General features: G+C 43.3%; 1 protein-coding gene across 1 annotated transcript; it reads right to left on the reverse strand.

Moving 5' to 3' along the window:
- Nucleotides 1–1,342: 1,342 nt before the first annotated feature.
- ISCA1 (iron-sulfur cluster assembly 1) lies at nucleotides 1,343–17,622 on the reverse strand. The gene is made up of 4 exons (XM_015118019.3): nucleotides 17,425–17,622; nucleotides 9,347–9,400; nucleotides 6,892–6,997; nucleotides 1,343–2,990 (listed from the first exon to the last, which is right to left on the reverse strand). Exons 1-4 carry the CDS (start codon nucleotides 17,503–17,505, stop codon nucleotides 2,842–2,844), a joined length of 390 nt encoding a protein of 129 aa, XP_014973505.1. The 5' UTR covers nucleotides 17,506–17,622; the 3' UTR covers nucleotides 1,343–2,841.
- Between the last annotated feature and the right edge of the window lie 1,746 nt (nucleotides 17,623–19,368).

A 19,368-nucleotide genomic window follows, 5' to 3' on the forward strand; every position in this document is an offset into this window, starting at 1 on the left:
CCTCCTAAGCCTTCCTCACATGGGTCCCTGCTCAGGTCCTATTATAGCGGGCTTTGCAGTAGCTTCCTCCGGTCCTCATCAGCCTAGTCCAGGCCACGTGACACTTCTAAATGCAATTTTCTAATGAGTGCCCCTAAACACTTTCAGTGGCCCCAAGGCCTACAGAACTTGCAGAAAGCCCAAATGCCCCAGGCGTCTACCTCACCCTTCAGCCTTCATGCTCCTCTCCGGGCCTCAGTATCCTGAGTGCTTAGCTTCCCTGTGTTTTTAATTTTTTTATTATAAGTTCTAGGGTACATGTGCACAACGTGGTTTGTTACATATGTATACATGTGCCATGTTGGTGTGCTGCACCCATTAACTCATCATTTACATTAGGTATTTCTCCTAATGCTATCCCTCCCCCGCCCCCCTCCCCATGACAGGACCTGGTGTGTGATGTTCCCTTCCCTGTGTCCAAGTGTTCTCATTGTTCAGTTCCCACCTATAAGTGAGAACACGCCCTCTGTGTTTTTTCAACCCTCTTTAGTACCATTCACTGTCTTTCCTCTTCCCGAAATCTCTCAACTAGGTGCAGGGGACGTAACCTGTAGGATACGTTTTTAGAAGCGCACTGTTAGTTCCATCAGGACATGCAGTATGGCCTAACAGCTAGGAGCACAGCATCTGGAGTCACAGGCACGGGGCGCCATTCTGACTCGGCCACTTAGTGTAACCTTAGCTATTTTATTTAAGCTGGGTTTTGGTTTATCTACGAGAAAGACAGTAGGCAGACCTGCGTTCTCAGATCGCTGAGATGACAATGTGTATTAGAACACTTCCAGGCATGCAGTGAGCAAGCAATCACCGCCAGCTGCTCACAACACTTACCATGCGATCGACGCTCTCCGTTGGTGTTTCATTTGCCGACTTAAAGCTCTCTGAGGTTGGGACTGTCTCTAATGACCTGCGAAACCTCAGGGCTAATAGAGAGTCAGTGCTCACTACTGTGCCTGAGCGAACACTTGAGAACATTCTTGGAGGAGGTTCCTATAAAAAGCTCAGACGCCAGAGGGAAAAGCGCTCCAGGTAGTGATGAGGACATGAGGAAGCTGCCTGGTGGGGCGGATGACCTCACAGGGGGAGGACAAGGAGGAAAGCCTGGCCAGCAAAGCCAGGGAGACGAGCGCCACCTGAGATGGTCTCTCCCAGGCTGTGTGGAGAGTCAGCAGCTCGGACTCTGGAAGAAACAGTGTCAGGCAGAGAAGACGCCTGGTGACAGGCAGCCTAGGCAAAAAAGACAGTCATTTTTTTATTGGCTTTAGCAGCTGCTGTCCCAAACCCTCTCCCCTCAAGAAGGCAATTTTATGATCACAAAGAGGCCACATTTTCTTTAATTGACAACTCAATGTCTACATACATACAGTATTGCACGAATTATAAGTGGATCAACAATTATATTATCGATACAAACTCATGAGCATTGACATAAAACTACTGCTCTAGGTTTCTGTGTTTTGTGCCAGCTACTTTAGTGAATAAAAGAAACAAAGGAACTCAGCTACTTGAATTCATGAGAATTAGCTTTCAAAAAAAGCATATATATCATCTCATAGAATACTTAGTATGTCAAACCCAGGAAAATCAGTAACTAAGTGACAAAAGGAACACTTTTCAAGAAAAGTAGGTGATAAAAACGTTAGGCTAAAATACTAAGAACTTGAGCAACTGGACGGAGGAAGCAGAAAGTGTGTGCACACTGGGAATGTTAACAAAGGATCCCCATGTTCTCCTGCACAGTGAGGACCACATTCCAAAAGCATAACTCTGGGTTGCTACAATGTCTCTGCTACAATCCACTGTTTCAAAGGTGAAAGAAACAAGATGGTAATTCACATAAAAAGGTTTTAAAATTCTTCTCACTCAAAATAAAACAATAACAATATAATCTCTATCAAATTATAAAGAAATTCTATCAAAATGTTGACCACATAAAGAAGTCAGACCATTTGCCTTCACTGACTGCCTCAGAGGACAAAGCATGTGTCACCTACAAGGAAGGGGAGGGGGGTGAGAGTCCCTACTCTCCCCCGGCCTGTGGAATCGGAGTGGACAGGAGCCCTTTGGCTTCTCTGGGGTTTTGCTTCCTCACACAGGGAATTGAGGGAGGTGGGCTAGATGGCTTTAAGAGACTCCTTAACTAAAAGAATCAAAGTCAGCTTGAGATCCCCTCTCTGAACAGACATATAGGGTGGCAAAAAAAATGGATTAAAAAACAAATGGATGGCGTCTTTCTCACCTTTTGATACCATCACTCAGAACTAATCTGTACTATAGTTGAAGAAAATCTTTGCCTGGTACTATTAAAGGGTACGCAATGAGGCATCTGACAATGAAATTTTTCATCAAAGTGTATACAAAGGCTATGTTAAGTTTGGGTGGAAAAAACAATGCACCACCATGTTACTACCAGCAGTCAGGATGTCCTGTCTCGGATTTTTGGAGTCGCCGATCTGGTTGGGAGAAATGTTGAGGGATGTTCAAGCCATTCAATAGCGATCTAAGGAGTGCACACAGTTCAGGAAATGGATAAACAGGTAGCCAGGAAGGCAACTTTAATAAAACTGGTTCTAAAACAAAGGATGCAAGAGACCTAAATGATCCAAAGAGAGTGATGGCTTCTCACTTTCTGTCCCCTATAGAGAATACAAATATCATTTCTTCTGGAATCCAACACACTGGCTTCATTTTCAAGATGTATCACTTTATTTTCCAGCATGTGACAGTCACACGATTTCTGCAGTGAGCAACAAGGCTTCCACGAGCTTTCCTGGAACCTACGGCCAGAAGAGTCCTGAGATTTCAAATATTAAAGCTTTCTCCACAGCCACAAGTCCCTTTGATGTTTGGGTTATTGAACACAAACTCACTGGATAATTTGTCTTCAACATAGTCCATTTCTGTTCCTAAAAGTGTTAGCTGTGCTTTCTTTTCGATGAATACTCTGACTCCTTGGGGAAAAGAAAGCATGTGTCATATAAAGCCAGGAGCCTTATGGAACTCGCTGATTCAAAGCACAAGTGAACTTTAAATAGTGACTATCAACAAAAGTCAAACAGGAAGCTTTGAACATTTTAAATTATTTCCTTAAGGAATTAAGCATTCAGTTTCCTGTCTGCCCTTTCTTTCCCACACACGAATTTATGTCACAAACAATCACATTAGGGGAGAATTTTATGTAAGTATCCCATGACAATTTTATGCAAAATGAGAATTTACCTTTCACTATACTTCACTCATTTTTGCAGTTTGCAACGTGAAGAAAATGTATATTCTCGGTGAGTTTTATGAAATGAAAAAAAATTTATGAAAATTCTGTAATAACATCTATACACTAGATACACGGATTTAAGCTTAAAGATATACAAAGGACTGCGATACAATGGGGCTATTTTAGTAAGATCAATCAGTACAACAATAGTCTTTTCTGGTTATGGGATGGAAAACGGGTACTATTCCCTAGTAATTACACAGGTAGAGATCAGCATCTTTGTAAATACAATCTTTTTTTTTGACACAGAGTCTCGCTCTGTCACCCCAGCTGGAGTGCAGTAGTATGATCATGGCTCACCACAAGCTCCGCCTCCCAGGCTCAAGTGATCCTCCCACAGGATTACAGGCACACACCACCAGGACCGGCTAATTTTTGTATTTTTTTTAGAGTCAGGGTTTCACCATGTGGTCCAAGTTGGTCTTGCATTCCTGGGCTCAAGTGATCCTCCCACCTCAGCCTCCCAAAGTGCTGGGATTACAGGTGTGAGTCACAGTGCCCAGCCAACAAATACAATCAGTTTAAGAAAGCTTTCTAGTCTGGGAAACATGGCAAAACCCTGTCTCCACTAAAAATACAAAAATTAGCTGGGCACGGTGGTGGGTGCCTGTAGTCCCAGCTACTTGGGAGGCTGAGGTGGGAGGATTGCTTGAGCCAGGGAGACAGAGGCTACAGTGAGCCATGATTGTGCCACTGCACTCCAGCCTGGGTAAGAGAGCAAGACTCTGTCTCAAAAAACAAATAAAAAACCAAACCAAAACAAAAAACTTTCTTCCTTATAAGAAATTGAGCCATTAGCTAAACATAAACAATATGTAAATAAGTCACCTCTTCTTTAAGATGAGAATCTTAAGGTTTATAATGTGTTATAATTTTCAAAATAATATATTTTTAAAAGGTCTTTATTGCTTAGTAACTTTAGTTTAATAAGAAAGCACACTTAGGAATCTAGGCCTCATTCTCCCATGGAGGTAAGAACTGCAAGCTAAGTGCATACTTCCAATGACAAGATAAATTATTTATTTTAGATAGGTTTTAACAGATTAGAGGGTGGAAGAAGGGGGCAGTGGTAAAAATAATTAAATAATTTTAATTATAATTAAATGTAATTATAATAAAATAGTTTTTAATAAAAATTGGAAATACAGGATTCCTCAAAAACGTGAGTTGATAATACAGCTCCACTAAAAATACAAAAATGAACCAGGCATGGTGGTGGGCGCCACAATCCCAGCTACTTGGGAGGCTGAGGTGGGAGGATCGCTTGAACCCGGGAGGCGGAGGTTGCAGCAAGCTGAGATCACACCACTGCACTCCAGCCTCGGTGAGAGAGCGAGACGCTGTCTCAAAAAAAAAAAAAAAAAAAAAAAAAAAGGATTATAATGGAGCTGAAAATTCCTATTGCCTAGCAATGCTGTAACCACCATAATATCACAAGACAGCCCATGACTGAGGTGTTTGTGGTGATGCTGGTGTAAACAAACCTGCACTACCAGTCGTCTAAAAGTCTAAGCATGTTCAATTATGTACACTGCATCATACTTGATAATGATAATAAATGGTTATGTTACTGCTTTATGTATTTACTATACTATACTTTTTAATTGTTACTTTAGAGTGTACTTCTACTTAGAAAAAAAAAGTTAACTGTGAAACAGCCTAAGGAAGGTTCTTCAGGAGGTATCCAGAAGAAGGCATCGTTATCAGAGAAGATGACGATTCCATGAGTGTTACTGCTCCTGATGGCAAAGGGACGAGAGGATGAGGTGGAAGACAGGGATACTGATGACCCTGACCCTGTGGAGGCCTAAGCTAATACGCATGTTTGTGTCTTAGTTTTTAATTAAAACGTTTATAAAGTTAAAAAAAAAAAGAAGAAAAAAAATTAAAAATAGGGAAAAGCTTATAGAATAAGGACATAAAAAATTTTTGTACATTTGTACAATGTATGTTTCAAGTTAATGTTATTACAAAAGAGTCAAAAAGTTAAAATAAAAAAAATCGCAAAGCTTACGAAGTAAAAAAGTTTCAGTAAACTAAGGTTAATTTCTTACTGAAGACTAAATGTACAAGGTTTATAAGGTCTACAGTACTACAAAGTAATGTCCTAGGCTTTCCCATTCGCTCACCACTCCCCTACTCACTCGCTGACTCACGAGGACAACCTCCAGTCCTGCAAGCTCCATGCATGGTGAGTGCCACATACAGGTGTCCCGTGTTTTATCTTCTCCTTCTTCATGTTTTTTTCTTTTTAAGAGACGGAGGTCTTGCTATGTTGCCCAGGATGAAGGGCAGTGGCTATTCACAGGTATGAACAAAGTGCACTACAATCTCTTTTTTTTTTTTTTTGAGACGGAGTCTTGCTTTGTCACCCAGGTTGGAGTGCAATGGCATAGTCTCGGCTCACTGCAACCTCCGCCTCCTGGGGTTCAAGCGATTCTTCTGCCTCAGCCTCCCAGTAGCTGGGACTACAGGGGTGTGCCACCACACCTGGCTAATTTTTTGTATTTTCAGTAGAGATGGGGTTTCACCATGTTGGCCAGGCTGGTCGTGAACTCCTGACCTCGTGATCCATCCACCTTGGCCTCCCAAAGTGCTGGGATTACAGAGGTGAGCCACCACGCCCGGCCAGTACACAACAATCTTGAACTCCTGTGCTCAAGGAATCCTCTTGCCTCAATCTCCTGAGTAGCTGGGACAACAGGCTTGTGTTCACACGCCTGACCACATTTTATCTTTTACAGTGAAATTTCACTACACCTTTTCTTTGCTTAGGTATGTTCACACAAATACTTACCACTGTGTTAGAACTGTGCACAGTATTCAGCACAGTCACATGCAGTACAGGTTTGAAGCCTAGGAGCAATAGGTTGTATCATCTAGCCGAGGCATGTGGTAGGCTCTGCCATCTGGGTTTGTGTAAGTACACCCCAGGGTATTTGTCTCATGTCACATTTCTCCGAATGTATCTCCAACATCAAGTGATGTGTGACTGTATCTGCATTACCCTTACTGCCTGAGCATCCCAAATCCAAAAAGCTCCCATGAGCAGTTCCTCTGAGTGTCATGCTGGCACCCACTTTGAAAGTTTTGAATTTGGGAGTGTTTCAGATTTCAGATGTTTGGGTTGGAATGCTCAACTTGTACTTATTTGACACAGATATAAAACTGCTGCTTACACAAAAACTCTTGGCTCACTCCGAGGTTTAAGGTTGGTTCACTTTTTGGACATAACAATGATCTTTCATAGTTCAAACAAGCTTATAGAATAATTTACCAATTAGTTACTAAGAGCAGAGTCTCTGGAAAGAACTTTACTAGGCCACTTCCTATGACCTTAAACTATTTAACTCCTCTGTGCCTCAGTTTCTTCATCAGAAAAACAGGGATATGGTACCACTCTCATTCAGTGTTGTGTATACATCAGTTAATATATGAAATTCCATCAAACAATGCCTACACACACAGTGAGCATTATTTACATAATTCCTGCTACTATCCTTATTTTTTACTTTGTGCTGTGCAAGGCTAACAATTTTAGGCAAAACAACGTGCCCAAAAAATGTTGGTTAAAAACTCACCATCTTGAATAACTTCTTCATCAGAATCTCCTTTTGTCTTTGTATATTCTAGAGTATAAGAAAGGCCGTTACAGCCCCTGGTTCGGACACCAACTTTTACACCTACCTGAAAAAGAAGTGAAAGTCTAAACTTAGTTTTAAAGTAGTACAGATTAAACAATTATACTAATAAAGTGACAGTAGCCTCCCCACACCACAATGGACTTTCTTTTACTTTTTGTAGCACAGGGTCTCACTATGTAGCCCAGGCTCGTCTCGAACTCCTGGACTCAAACAACGCTTCCACCTCGGCCTCTCAGAGCACTGGGATTACAAGGCAGGAGCACCCTGTCCAGCCTGGGACTTCATCTAAAATGTTTTTGCTCTACCTTGTTCTGTGAGATACACTCTGAAACGTTTCCTTATGGTTAGGATTCACCAGGGTTCACAGTCTATCACCTGGCAATCCTCTCTCTACATGGGAGCTGAATTCGAGTGCAGACCTGTGTACAGTCTCAAATACCAGAAAGCAAAAGACTGCAGTCAATTCAGACAAAAGAAGTTTAAAAAAGTGACCAAACAGCACTTTAAAAATATCGATGTTTACATTAACGCAATTTTCGAACAATATCTACCTGAGTTCTCGGTCTTAGGGCTGATCTGCCTTTTCATTTAAATACAGTCATCCCTCAGTATGTGTGGGAAACTGGTTCCAGGACTACCTGGGTATACAAAAATCTGCAGACACTCAAGTCCCTTATGCAAATGGCACAGTATTTGTATATAACTTATACACATCTTCCCATGTCCTTTAAATAACTTCTGGATGACTTGAATACCTGTAATAATGTAATGCTACATAAATAGTTGTTATGCTGTATTGTTTGGAGAATAAAAGTCTGTACATGTTTAATACAGATGCAACCTTCTATTTTTTTCCCAAATATTTTTGACCTGTGGTTGACTGAATCCATGTATGCGGAACCCACAGATACGGGGAGGTGACTGTATATAGTAAAAGTATTGTAAGTACTATTTCACCAGCAGTTCCTGATTTTACAAAGCTAAACTCTTGTTTCATTAGGCCAATTTGTACTCTAGTCATTGGTCTATCCAAATTGAATCAGAACACTGATATCCTCTGAAATTTAATAATTTTAAAAGGCAGGTTTGAGAACTTCCATTACATTGTAACGTTGGTTAACAACAGAAACCAGATCACTCCACAGTCTAATTATTAAATATTGATAGTCCATTACTTGAAATGATTTACAGCATTCCATTGGCAACTAACAATGTACAATTAAGATGATACACACACTCCTAACTCAACAATTCTATATATAGGAATGGATCCTATGTAGGTGAACTAAGCCATGCTTACAGGTCTAGAACAATGAGCCGAGCACACTGCAGCCACTAAATAGTTGCTGAACGGTGTTTGTGGCAGCACTGAATGAAAATGACCCTTTAACATGGGGACTGGTTAAAGAAATCGAACTTGTTCAATGGAACATACTCTACATGCAGCCAAGAAAGGGAGGCAGATCATTACATAATGATATGGAAATATCTTCAAGCCACATTATTAAGGGTAAAAAGCAAAGTGTAATGAAAACATTTATGGTAGGAAGAGACACACACAAGAATAACAAGCCCAGTCGAGGCCAGTGGTGGCCCTCAGGGAGACATTTTTGGTTGGGACAACCAAAGCTTTGTAGAATCAGGAAAAAAAAGTGCTCATTACCCTTCACAACACTTTTACTCTATACAGTCACCTTTCCGTATCAGTGGGTTCCACATATGTGGATTCTTTGTTGTGGCAAAGAAGGGTTACTACTGGTATCTAGTGGACAGAGGCCAGAGATGCTGTCAAACATTCTACAATCTGCCCTAAAGTGTCAACTGTGAGGAGGCTGAGAAAATCAGGTCTAGCCACTTCAAATGTATACATTACTCCTGGAAGGACACCAAAGAGGTTGCTTCTTGGAAGAAAGAATGACTTCCTTTTAGTTAAATGCCCTTTTATATTATTTGAATTTTGAAGAAATCCTGCCGGGCGCGGTGGCTCAAGTCTGTAATCCCAGCACTTTGGGAGGCCGAGATGGGCGGATCACGAGGTCAGGAGATCGAGACCATCCTGGCTAACACGGTGAAACCCCGTCTCTACTAAAAATACAAAAAACTAGCCGGGCGAGGTGGCGGGTGCCTGTAGTCCCAGCTACTCGGGAGGCTGAGGCAGGAGAATGGCGTAAACCCGGGAGGCGGAGCTTGCAGTGAGCTGAGATCCGGCCTCTGCACTCCAGCGCGGGTGACAGAGAAAGACTCCGTTTCAAAAAAAAAGAAAAAGAAATCCTGAGTATATTTTACCTTTTAAATAAAAACCCCTAAATGAAATAATACTGTATATCACAAGATAATTTATTTTGAAATACAGCTTCAGGTTTTTACTGAATAATTAACTGGTTTTACTTACATGCTCAGGCTTATCTTTAAGAAGTTGTTTTATCTTGTTTACTGCTGAAGGTGTCTGAAAAAAGAAAATGATGTTTTTAGCTACAAAACTTGTTCCTCAAAGCCTCATATTTATCAGTCTTCCTAAGTCTGTCTTTAGCAAATTCATGTGACAAATTTTATGTTCCATTCTTCCCAGGTTACCTTATGGACTTTATATATAAACACATAAACTATACTGAATTCAAAATACCCTCTTTATTTTAAAAAGTATCTGCTAGCAACATCCTTTTAATCTTGCTCCTCAGGTCAGGTTGGTTCCCTGTCCTTCTCTCTAAGGTGCTATTCACTCACATCACAAATGCTATTTTTCTGGGCAGCATCTATTTTGTGCACCAACTCTATGCCCAGCAACCAGCATGTTGCCTACGACAAAGAGCCAATGAAGGAATCAAGTATCTCACTGGGAAGGCCAACCTCAGGTGTTTTTCCTGTTGATTATTCATCCTACACTTTTTTTTTCTTACTCACAATCCATTTCTAATCCAACAAAATGCATAGCTTGAGGAAACAGTGTTACCAGCATAAAATAACCCAGGGTGTGCTTCTTGCACCAGTCCCACCAAATGCTCACACAGATTTTTTCCAACGTGGATTAAACCAACATCTCAGGAGATCTAGATGAAGAAAACTAAGCTAGTCAATGACAGAAATAAGAACAAGGAGGAGCTGTTTCCCAGGAGAAATGCTGTTTAACGCAGCTCAGTGGGCCTCAAAATGAGAAAGACATCAGAGTTTGTGTGAAACAGGTCGGCATTACCAACTCCACTTCCTTGGGAAGGAGGCTGTTCTCCAGCATTCCTGGCCCACTTCCCAGCTGTGCCTCCAGGGTAGTCACCCTATGTGGCTTCTCTGACTTCTAGTCCCTTACTGATGAAACAGGGATAATAGTTCCTCCTCCTCAGGATTCTTGCGAGGATTAAATAAACTCATGAAAAGCATTCAGGACAGTCAGGCACAGAAAAGCCAAGTATTATTACGATGATGAGAGTACATCATAATGAAGAGATTACATGCGTCCTTCCTACTTTATCAGCTCCTCTAGCTGGCAGTGCTCTGCAGGCCCTTCAGTTCTTTGTACTGACATTTTACTGTATAGTAAAGTTTTTGAGACTGCTTCCGAAGTCTCAAAGTCTGGATATTACGACCTAAGACTTGGTAGTAAACTGAGGCCAGGACTGACACCTGGAGGAGCCAGCCCAATGGATGGCCCTAGAGTGTACTCTCCTGCCCTGTCGGGGTGGGCGTTCAGCTAGATGAGCATGTTTAAACACAGTATAGACCCAGTTTAGAAGGGCATGAAAGCAATTTAGAATGTGAAGACCAACATGTCTTAAAAATTTAAAACAGAAAACAATGCACTGCACTTAAAAAAAGTGAATACTGTTTAGTAAAACTTTTAATTCAGTTATTAATATATAGTATCTGTGTATATACATTTCTTATTGCATGTCACTGTAAACAAACAAACCACTGCCAGTAGGCAGCCTCTAAAGGCCTTTTCCCATGGTTCTATCAGAAAAGGAAGCAAGCAGTCCTACAACGCAGGGAGTAGCACACAGGGAGCGGAAGGAGAAAACGGGAAGAGCAGGACTATGGTGTTGTTTTTGTTTTTTGAGTCACAGAATACCAACTTTAAATAGTTATAGAAATAGTTACTATTTTTAAAAGTGCTCATTACCCTTCTAAATCAGTGGTCCCAAATGTTTTTGGCATCAAGGACTGGTTTCGAGGAAGACAATTTTCCCACAGATAAGGGGAATAGCTTCTGGATGATTCAAGTGCACTACATTTATTGTGCACTTTATTTCTATTATTACATTGTAATATATAATGAAATAATTATACAACTCATCAAAACGAACAATCAGTGGGGGCCCTGAGCTTGTTTTTCTGCAACTAGATGGTCCCATCTAGGGGTGATGCGAGACAGTGACAGATCATCAGGCATTGTTCTCATAAGGAGCACACAAACTAGCTTCTCACACCTGCAGTTCACACTAGGGTTTGCGCTCCTATGAGACTCTAACGCTGCTGCTGATGTGACGGGAGGTGGAGCTTGCTTAGGTGGTAATGCTTGGCTTGCCTGCTGCTCTCACCTCCTGCTGCGAGGCCCTGTTCCTAACAGGCCATGGACCAGTACCAGTCTGTACCACAGGGACTGGGGACCCCCGTTCTAAATGATTGTCAATAAAAGCTAGCTTTCTTATCAACCACTTGTAAATTTTCACGATCATATTTTCCTATGTGCATGCTGAAGAAATTAATCATTTACTGTCAAATAAAAATAGCTTTCTGTAAGTTTCTTTTAAAAAGGCATAGCTTGGCTGGGTGTGGTGGCTCATACCTATATTCCCAACACTTTGGGAGGCCGAGGTGGAAGGATCACTTGAGGTCAGGAGTTTGAGACCAGCCTGGCCAACATGGTGAAATCCCACCCCTATTAAAAATACAAAAATTAGCTGAGGATGGTGGCACGTGCCTGTAATCCCAGCTACTCAGGAGGCTGAGGCACGAGAATCGCTTGAACCCGGGAGGCGGAGGTTGCAGTAAGCCAAGATCATGCTGCTGCACTCCAGCCTGGGAAACAGAGTGAGACTCTGTCTCCAAAAAACGAAAAACAAAAAACAAAAAGCATAGCCATGGAAAATACCTGCTGGAACTAAAATCTTAAACGTGGTCTTGATTTAATGTGAGTAGATCAAAGGCACAGACGGGCACACCACTGCATGATCCAAACAAAACAAACGTGTGTCACACTACTCCGTTTACCAGCCCCAAATATATAATTTTTTTTTTTATCTCCAAGTGGTTTTCTAAATTATCTAATTTGGTTTTACAAAGTCATCTATTTTCTTATTTTCTCACCTTTTAGCAGGAAACACTTAAATACAGTAAATGAAAGCAATTCGTGTGGATTGGTCTACTTATCACAAAGTTGCTGATGTTTACATCTTATATTGAAGGGCTCTTTAAGGGAAAAGTAACATTCAACAGGAACCTGTGTGCCTGGGAAGCTGTTGTTACAGGAACTAAACATGTGTCTTAATTTTCCTGTGTCAGGCCAAAACCAAACGTGCTTCACCGGGAGGGTGTTACTAATGATGGATAACCCAGGTGAGTACTCAACCAAAGGAAAAGGTTCTTACGACTTTCAAAGTGACGGATCTGATTTTCAGAACAAGTGAGAGTGGTTAAACAGGGAACAGTTGGGACTTAAAAAAAAATCGAGCTATAAAAAGTACTTTTTGTGTCTCAGTATCAGGGAGAGGCTAAGAATCCTACCCTGCTTTAAGTCTACATACCCTGGCAACTTTGTGCTTAGGGAAAATTCATGAGAGAAACAGCATAAAATCTTCAACTACACAGCATGCTGCAGGGCCTCGCAGAATGCCAGTACCAGTGCACTTCCCAGAACTACCAAGAAACATGTAATTCTCAAGAAATGTATGTACTATTAATGACTATAGCTTACCTGAGACTTGGCCCATGTTTTAAAATTTAAGAGCTTCCTGAATGCAAATCACAGGAATATGACTTTTAAAGTGAGAGGTTATCTTTGAGGTAAGATATTTTGGCCTAATTAAAAAACCTAAGTATTTCCAAGATGTTTCTGCTGTTAAAATTATGGGAAAAGGCACTGTAGATGAATGTTTTATCACTACTTCATAGCAATACACTTTCTAATCCTTGTAGGAGAAACTTTTCATTTTCAATCCTGTATTTCTTTAAGTAACTCCCCAGGCAAATTTCATTTTTTGCTGTTTAAGAAAACAAAATTAAAACCCAAAGTTAACTCTGTGATTGTGTGTACTAAACACGTGCCAACAACAACTTATTTTAATTTCATTACAAATGTGGCATTTTAATGTCAATATATCAATTTTCTGGGGGAACAAAAGATGATAAATAAAGAGAGCCTGTGACCAAGTATAGTGTATTTTATCAAACTCATTGCTTAACAGCCATGCCTGGCATTAGAGTGTTGTTTTTGTCTTTTGTTATTTGTGTATGTGTGTATACACACACCCAAAACACATATAATATACAAATATTTTATATATATAAATATACACACACACACACACACATATATATATATTTGTGGGCCAGGTGTGGTGGCTCATGCCTGTAATGCCAGCACTTTGGGAGACCAAGGTGGGAGGATGGCTTCAGGCCAGGAGTTTGAGACCAGCCTGGGCAAGAGAGCAAGACCCTGTCTCTACAATAAATTAAAAAAATTTTAATTAAAAAAAAAAATTAGTAGGCATGGTGACATATGCCTGTAGTCCCAGTTACTTGGGAGGCTGAGGTGAAAGGATTGCTTGAGCCCAGGAGTTTGAGGCTGCAGTGAGCCATGATCATGCCACTGCATATGAGCCTGGGTGACAGAGGAAGATCCTGTCTCTAAAAAGAATAAGGTTTGTAATCATGGCATATATACATAATTTTGCAGCCTCCATTTAAACAATTTAACAATTTTTTTTCATTTGATACATGGTAATAAAAATATATTCACCATTTACTGAACACCTTCTAAGTGTTTAATGGTTTAAATGTATCATCTTTTTATTCCTGCCATTGTGATTTAGGTATTAAAGATTAAATAATTTGCACAGCGTAAGTCAAAGAATGAAGAGTTACAACTCTAAAACTTAAAAAAATCATAATTTACAGGGACTATATCCTTCAACAGGATCTATTCTCATGTACTTAACCATTCTTTCACTGTTAGACTGCTAGGCTACTTCCAGTGCTTCTTGTGTAGTATTTCCTAAATTGCCTTCGGACAGAAATCTTAGTGCTTGGTCACTGTTCGAAAGGACTCCTGGTTCTAGTTCAGTGAACTAACACATACTTCCTTACTGAGCATTAAGCATTTCCTAGCTTCTCAACTGGACTCCAATAGAAAGTGAAGCCCTAAGGCACCTTCTGTACACAATGAATACATTAAGAATGATCATGGCTGTGCATCATCATTCTCTCACAGCATCATCATTCTTCTCACAGAACTTGGTTGCGTTTTAATGCACAGCTGTGACCCACCCCAATCCTACAAATTAGGGTTGCTCTGACTTGTACAATGATGGAAATAAATCTGTCTGCAAGCAGGGCAGCATTTACTCTTCAATTCTTTAATCACATCTGGCTCCTGCAAGTTCAATTCCACTTGTCAATTTCTAGATATGTAGGGAAATAGGGAAGATGTAGATAATCTGATACTGACAGCATTGAACTGTGTTATATTATCAATTACTTTTCCTAGCCTTTTGTTGACATCTGGTAGACTCCACAGATACAGCACTTTTCAAATGCTGCAACATGTCAAATTACTAATATCAAAATTTATATATCCAGGTAACATGTATCCCTTCTGATCAGTTTTACTGAATTAGGTATACTTTTGTTTGTTCTTACCTGTCTCCACTTATTAGACCCAAGTAACATTTATCTCTTCCAATCAGTTTTACTAAATTACGTATACTTTTGTTTGCTCTTATCTGTCTCCACTCATTAGGCCTTTGACTGCATCAATATTTTTGCACTTGATGATACATGCTGATGTTAAAACTATGCACAAAGAGCAATACATGCCATAGTGTCCTGACTAGGGCACGAATGCTGGAACTAAAATGACTGCAAGCCCACCAACACAGACTGTGCGGAAAACAGCACTGATGTGCCTTCTCTCTGGTACAGCTTCTAAGACCGCAGAGAAAGGAGCTTCTAAAGTCAGCCATACTGTAAGTAGGACAACAGAGTTCAGACAGTAGACTCCTGCAAGTTAACCAGAACAGCTGAGTCAGGCAACGAGGCAACCCTGTGAACTGAGAACTGCTATGATAACATGTACTGAAGCAGAGGGGAGCAAGTGTAGAGAGAGACCAAAGAGCTGGCAAAGGCTTGGCCTGCGACTGTGTCCCTGTAGGCTGGGAACTGTATAACTAATTCATTTGTCCTGAAACACAGCAGATCTTTCTAAATGACTAGAAATGGAGAGGAAGGGACTGACTCAGAAATCCTGAAGGAAGGGCCGGGCGCGGTGGCTCGCGCCTGTGATCCCAGCACTTTGGGAGGTTGAGGTGGGTGGATCATGAGGTCAGGAGTCCAAGACCAGCCTGGTCAAGATGGTGAAACCCCGTCTCTACTAAAAATACAAAATAAATAAATAAATAAATAAGCCAGGCATGGTGGCGGGTGTCTGTAATCCCAGCTACTCGGGAGGCTGAGGCAGAGAGTTGAACTCAGGAGGCACAGGATGCAGTGAGCCGTGATCACACCACGGCACTCCAGCCTGGGGACCCAGCGAGACACCGTCCCCCCCCCCCCAAAAAAAAAAAAAAAAAAGAAATTCTGAAGGAAAAGGTAACATGTCAAATGGTAATGAAGAAAGACATCAGGGCCAGGCATGGTGGCTCACACCTGTAATCCCTGCACACTGGGAGGCTAAGCTGGTGGACTGCTTGAGCCCAGGAGTTCAAGACCAGCCTGGGCAACCCAGGGAGACCCTAGGTGCATGCATGATGGTGCACAGCGGTGGTCCCAGAGATTTGGGAGCCTGAGGTGGGAGGATCGCTTGGGCCCAGAAGGTTGAGGCTGTAGTGTGCCATGACTGCACCACTGAACTACAGCCTGGGAGACAAAGTGAGACCCTGTCTCCAAAAAAAAAAAAAAAAAGTTAATAGGGTTGCCAAAAAGCAAAAAATAGAAGGCAAAAACTGTTCCTGAACCTTCTGGCTCTTCCTGGATCTACCATTACCAGTGGAAGAATTCTGAATAACTCTTACTGAGATTGAAAGAGACACAAAGAATGAGCTGTGCCCTCTAGTTCTTAAAACCTTGTTTAATTCTACATCCCATGGCGTATGAACATTTGCTTGCTCCGACAGAAAAGAGGTAATATAGAATGATACGTAATCAGTACACTAGCAGTACCATATATAATCAGAGTAACATCAGAGGCCTAAAAAATTGATTATAAAAATAAATTCTCTCACCTGATCACAATTTTCTTCTACTTTGCTACAAACTTATTTTTTGGTAATAGGCCCTTTTGGCATTACATGGAACAGAATCCATGAATCAATTTAAATCGGTTTTTTTTCCAGTCTCTAAGCGAATGATTGCATAAAGTCATCTCCTTAACTAAGAGGGGAGTGTATGTAGGAACGTGATCAAAAGTTTTTCTTTTGGGGTGAAAATATGTTGGAACTAGATAGAAGTGATGGTTGCACGACACTGTGAATGTCTTAAATGGCACCGAACCCTTTAAAGGGGCTAATTTTATGTTATGGGATTTTCCTTCCACTAAAAAAACTGAACGGTGCGGCTGGAACACCGAGCTCAGGTTGTACTCTGGTGCCCTGAGTGTTTGACCTTTCACCCAGAAAACGCTTTAAACTCACTCCGGGAAATCATCTTTTGTCCTAAGAGCCTAGGCTTGCTGGAGGCACAGAGGGAGTTTCAAAGGCCTCAACCACCCAGGACACCGGTAAGTAACGCTTTGCGCGCCGCGGCCGTGACCTCGGCAGCAGCCGGGGCCTTTGTTGCCGCTGTGCTCGCCCTCTGCGAACGCTGTCGCCCTGACACAGCGGTCCTTCGGAAAACCTCGTCCCTCCCCACCCCACGCACCTCCAGGATAGGACTCTGGGCTACCACCGGGCACCCCCGGCACCGGGCACGTTCAGCCTCTGCTCAACCGGAGGGGCCGAACAGCGCAGGCCGGCCGGAGCGTGGAAGCGATCGGACCCCGGGGACGCCCACCCCCGTGCTCCCCTCCGGCCCGCACGCGGTTGCCGCGCGGCCTGCCGGGAAACGTAGTTTCCGGGGGCCAGGGAGCAGCCCCGCCCGGGACTTGTTTATCTTTGCAAAGAGGGGCCGAAGGGGAAGGGGCGGCGAGGCTGTGCTGCAGGTCAGGGCAGCCCCGAGGTCTGACGTGTCCGCGCCCCTGCGCCCCCGCTCCCGGCCGCAGTGACCTCCCCTTGCACGGGGCGGACACGGGCAATGTCACGGGCCCCACCACGCACCGCGAGCACTCACCAGAGTGAGGGCTGCCCGGGTGGGCTGCAGCTTCCTCTTGCTCACAGCCCGGACAGTTGCCCGGACTAAGGAAGCCGACATCTTCGCCGTCCCGGCGCCCCGGTGCCTCGGGCCGGAGGTCGGCCACCTCAGCCTCTCTCCATGGACACGGCGGACGCATTGACGCCACAAGCACCGGCGCACGGCGCCCTCAAGCCTAGCTCCGCCCCCTCACTGCCACCATTGGGTGGGCTGAGTGAGTGACGGGCCGGGGGCGGGGCAAGCCGCTCGGGGCGGGGTTTTGCTGCTCAACGCCGGGGTGCCACCAGCTGGATTGCGCGCGGTGGCCTGCCGTGGGGTTACTACGCTGCGGGGCGCAGGACCTGGGAGGAATGTCGTCACCGCCGGGGACGGAGTCAGTGCGACGTCGGGGAGCGGGCGGGAGGGAGGGCGCGAGCAATGACCTCAGACCTGCTGACCCCGGATGCGCGTAGCTTCGCCACCTGCCCCCTGGGCAAAGTGCAGCGTCACCCCCTGCTTAAATACTCACCGTGACAAACATCATCATAGGCGGTGACGCTTAAGGACGCATGTCAACCCTGCACGGGGAGCTTATGCTCTCAAATGCAGAGTGATCGTTCCGATGCCAGACATTTACATCCATTTTCATTCTTCTTTTGTGGTCCAGCTAGGCAGTACTTAAGAGCACAGCGTTACCGCATAATTGTATAATAAATCTCCACCCCCTACCCTTCTCCCCAGCGTGCTGTACTGCTGGGGATGCTGAAGGGTGGTGACTAATGCAGTTTTCATTCTGGTGCTGAACTGGGAACCCAACCTTACTTGAAGATGTGACTGGGCAGCACTGTGAATAGTCACATTTATAGCGAGCAACAATTACTCGATTTAACACGTGTTGCCAGACCTTGTCCTCGTTGCTCAGGGGCTTAATTCTTCCTTTTGATGCAATATTCCTGAGCACCAGACACTGTGCACAGGCACGGTACCCGGGCGTACACAGGAAGCCAGGTAAAGAGGGGCCAGGGAAGAATGAGATCCTGGCAGGACAGGGTTAGCAGATGAAGAAAGGAGGACATCAAGACAGGTGGCATTTGTCATTGAAGTGCTAGAAGTGAAGGGAAAAGGGCAGGAGGGGTCTATGGAGCAGTACTGGGGAGGACAGATTCGCAGTGTTTGGATGTGGAAAGAACTAATCAGTGAAACATTTTTTAAAGCCCAGTTTATCTTTGATCTCCTGCAGGTTCTGAAAGGAGAGTTCAAAATTCCATCAAGTACTTCTGACTTCCTGCTACAGAAATGCAATCGCATTGACAATAAGAAGATGCTTTTTTTTTTTCCCTAAGCCTTATCTGCACATAAAGAAACTGGGGGCCGGGCGCGTGGCTCACGTCTGTAATCCCAACACTTTGTGAGGCCGAGGTGGGCAGATCACCTGAGGTCAGGAGTTCGAGACCAGGGTGGCCAACATGGTGAGACCCCATCTCTGCTAAAAGTACAAAAATTAGTCGGGTGTGGTTGTGTACACCTGTCATCCCAGCTACTCAGGAGGCTGAGGCAGGAGAATCCCTTGAACCTGGGAGGCGGAGGTTGCAGTGAGCCGAGATCGTGCCACTGCACTCCATCCTGGGCAATGGAGTGAGACTCTGTGAAAGAGAGAGAGAGAGAGAGAAAAAAAAAAAAAAAAAAAAAAAAAAGAGAAAAGGAAGGAAGAAAGAAGGAGAGAGAGAGAAGGCAGGAAGGAAGGAAAGAAGAAAAGAAAAAAGAAACGAAACTGGGGGCCAGGCGTGGTGGCTCACACATGTAATCCCAGCACTTTGGGAGACTGAGACAGGCAGATTACTTGAGAGCAGGAGTTCTAGACCAGCCTGGCCAACGTGGTCAACCCCGTCTCTACTAAAAATACAAAAATTAGCCTTGCGTGGTTGGGGGCACCTGTAATCCCAG

This window comes from Macaca mulatta, chromosome 15, assembly GCF_049350105.2.
Source record: "Macaca mulatta isolate MMU2019108-1 chromosome 15, T2T-MMU8v2.0, whole genome shotgun sequence".
NCBI lineage: Eukaryota > Metazoa > Chordata > Mammalia > Primates > Cercopithecidae > Macaca > Macaca mulatta.

Excerpts from the sequence above, each read along its gene's own strand:
- ISCA1 (XM_015118019.3), bottom strand. The coding sequence starts at position 17,505 with ATGTCGGCTTCCTTAGTCCGGGCAACTGTCCGGGCTGTGAGCAAGAGG. Across the intron at positions 9,401-17,424 it reads CCCGGGCAGCCCTCACTCTG|ACACCTTCAGCAGTAAACAA; the intron begins GTGAGTGCTCGC and ends TTCTTTTTTCAG. Across the intron at positions 2,991-6,891 it reads TGAAGAAGTTATTCAAGATG|GAGTCAGAGTATTCATCGAA; the intron begins GTGAGTTTTTAA and ends CTTTTCCCCAAG.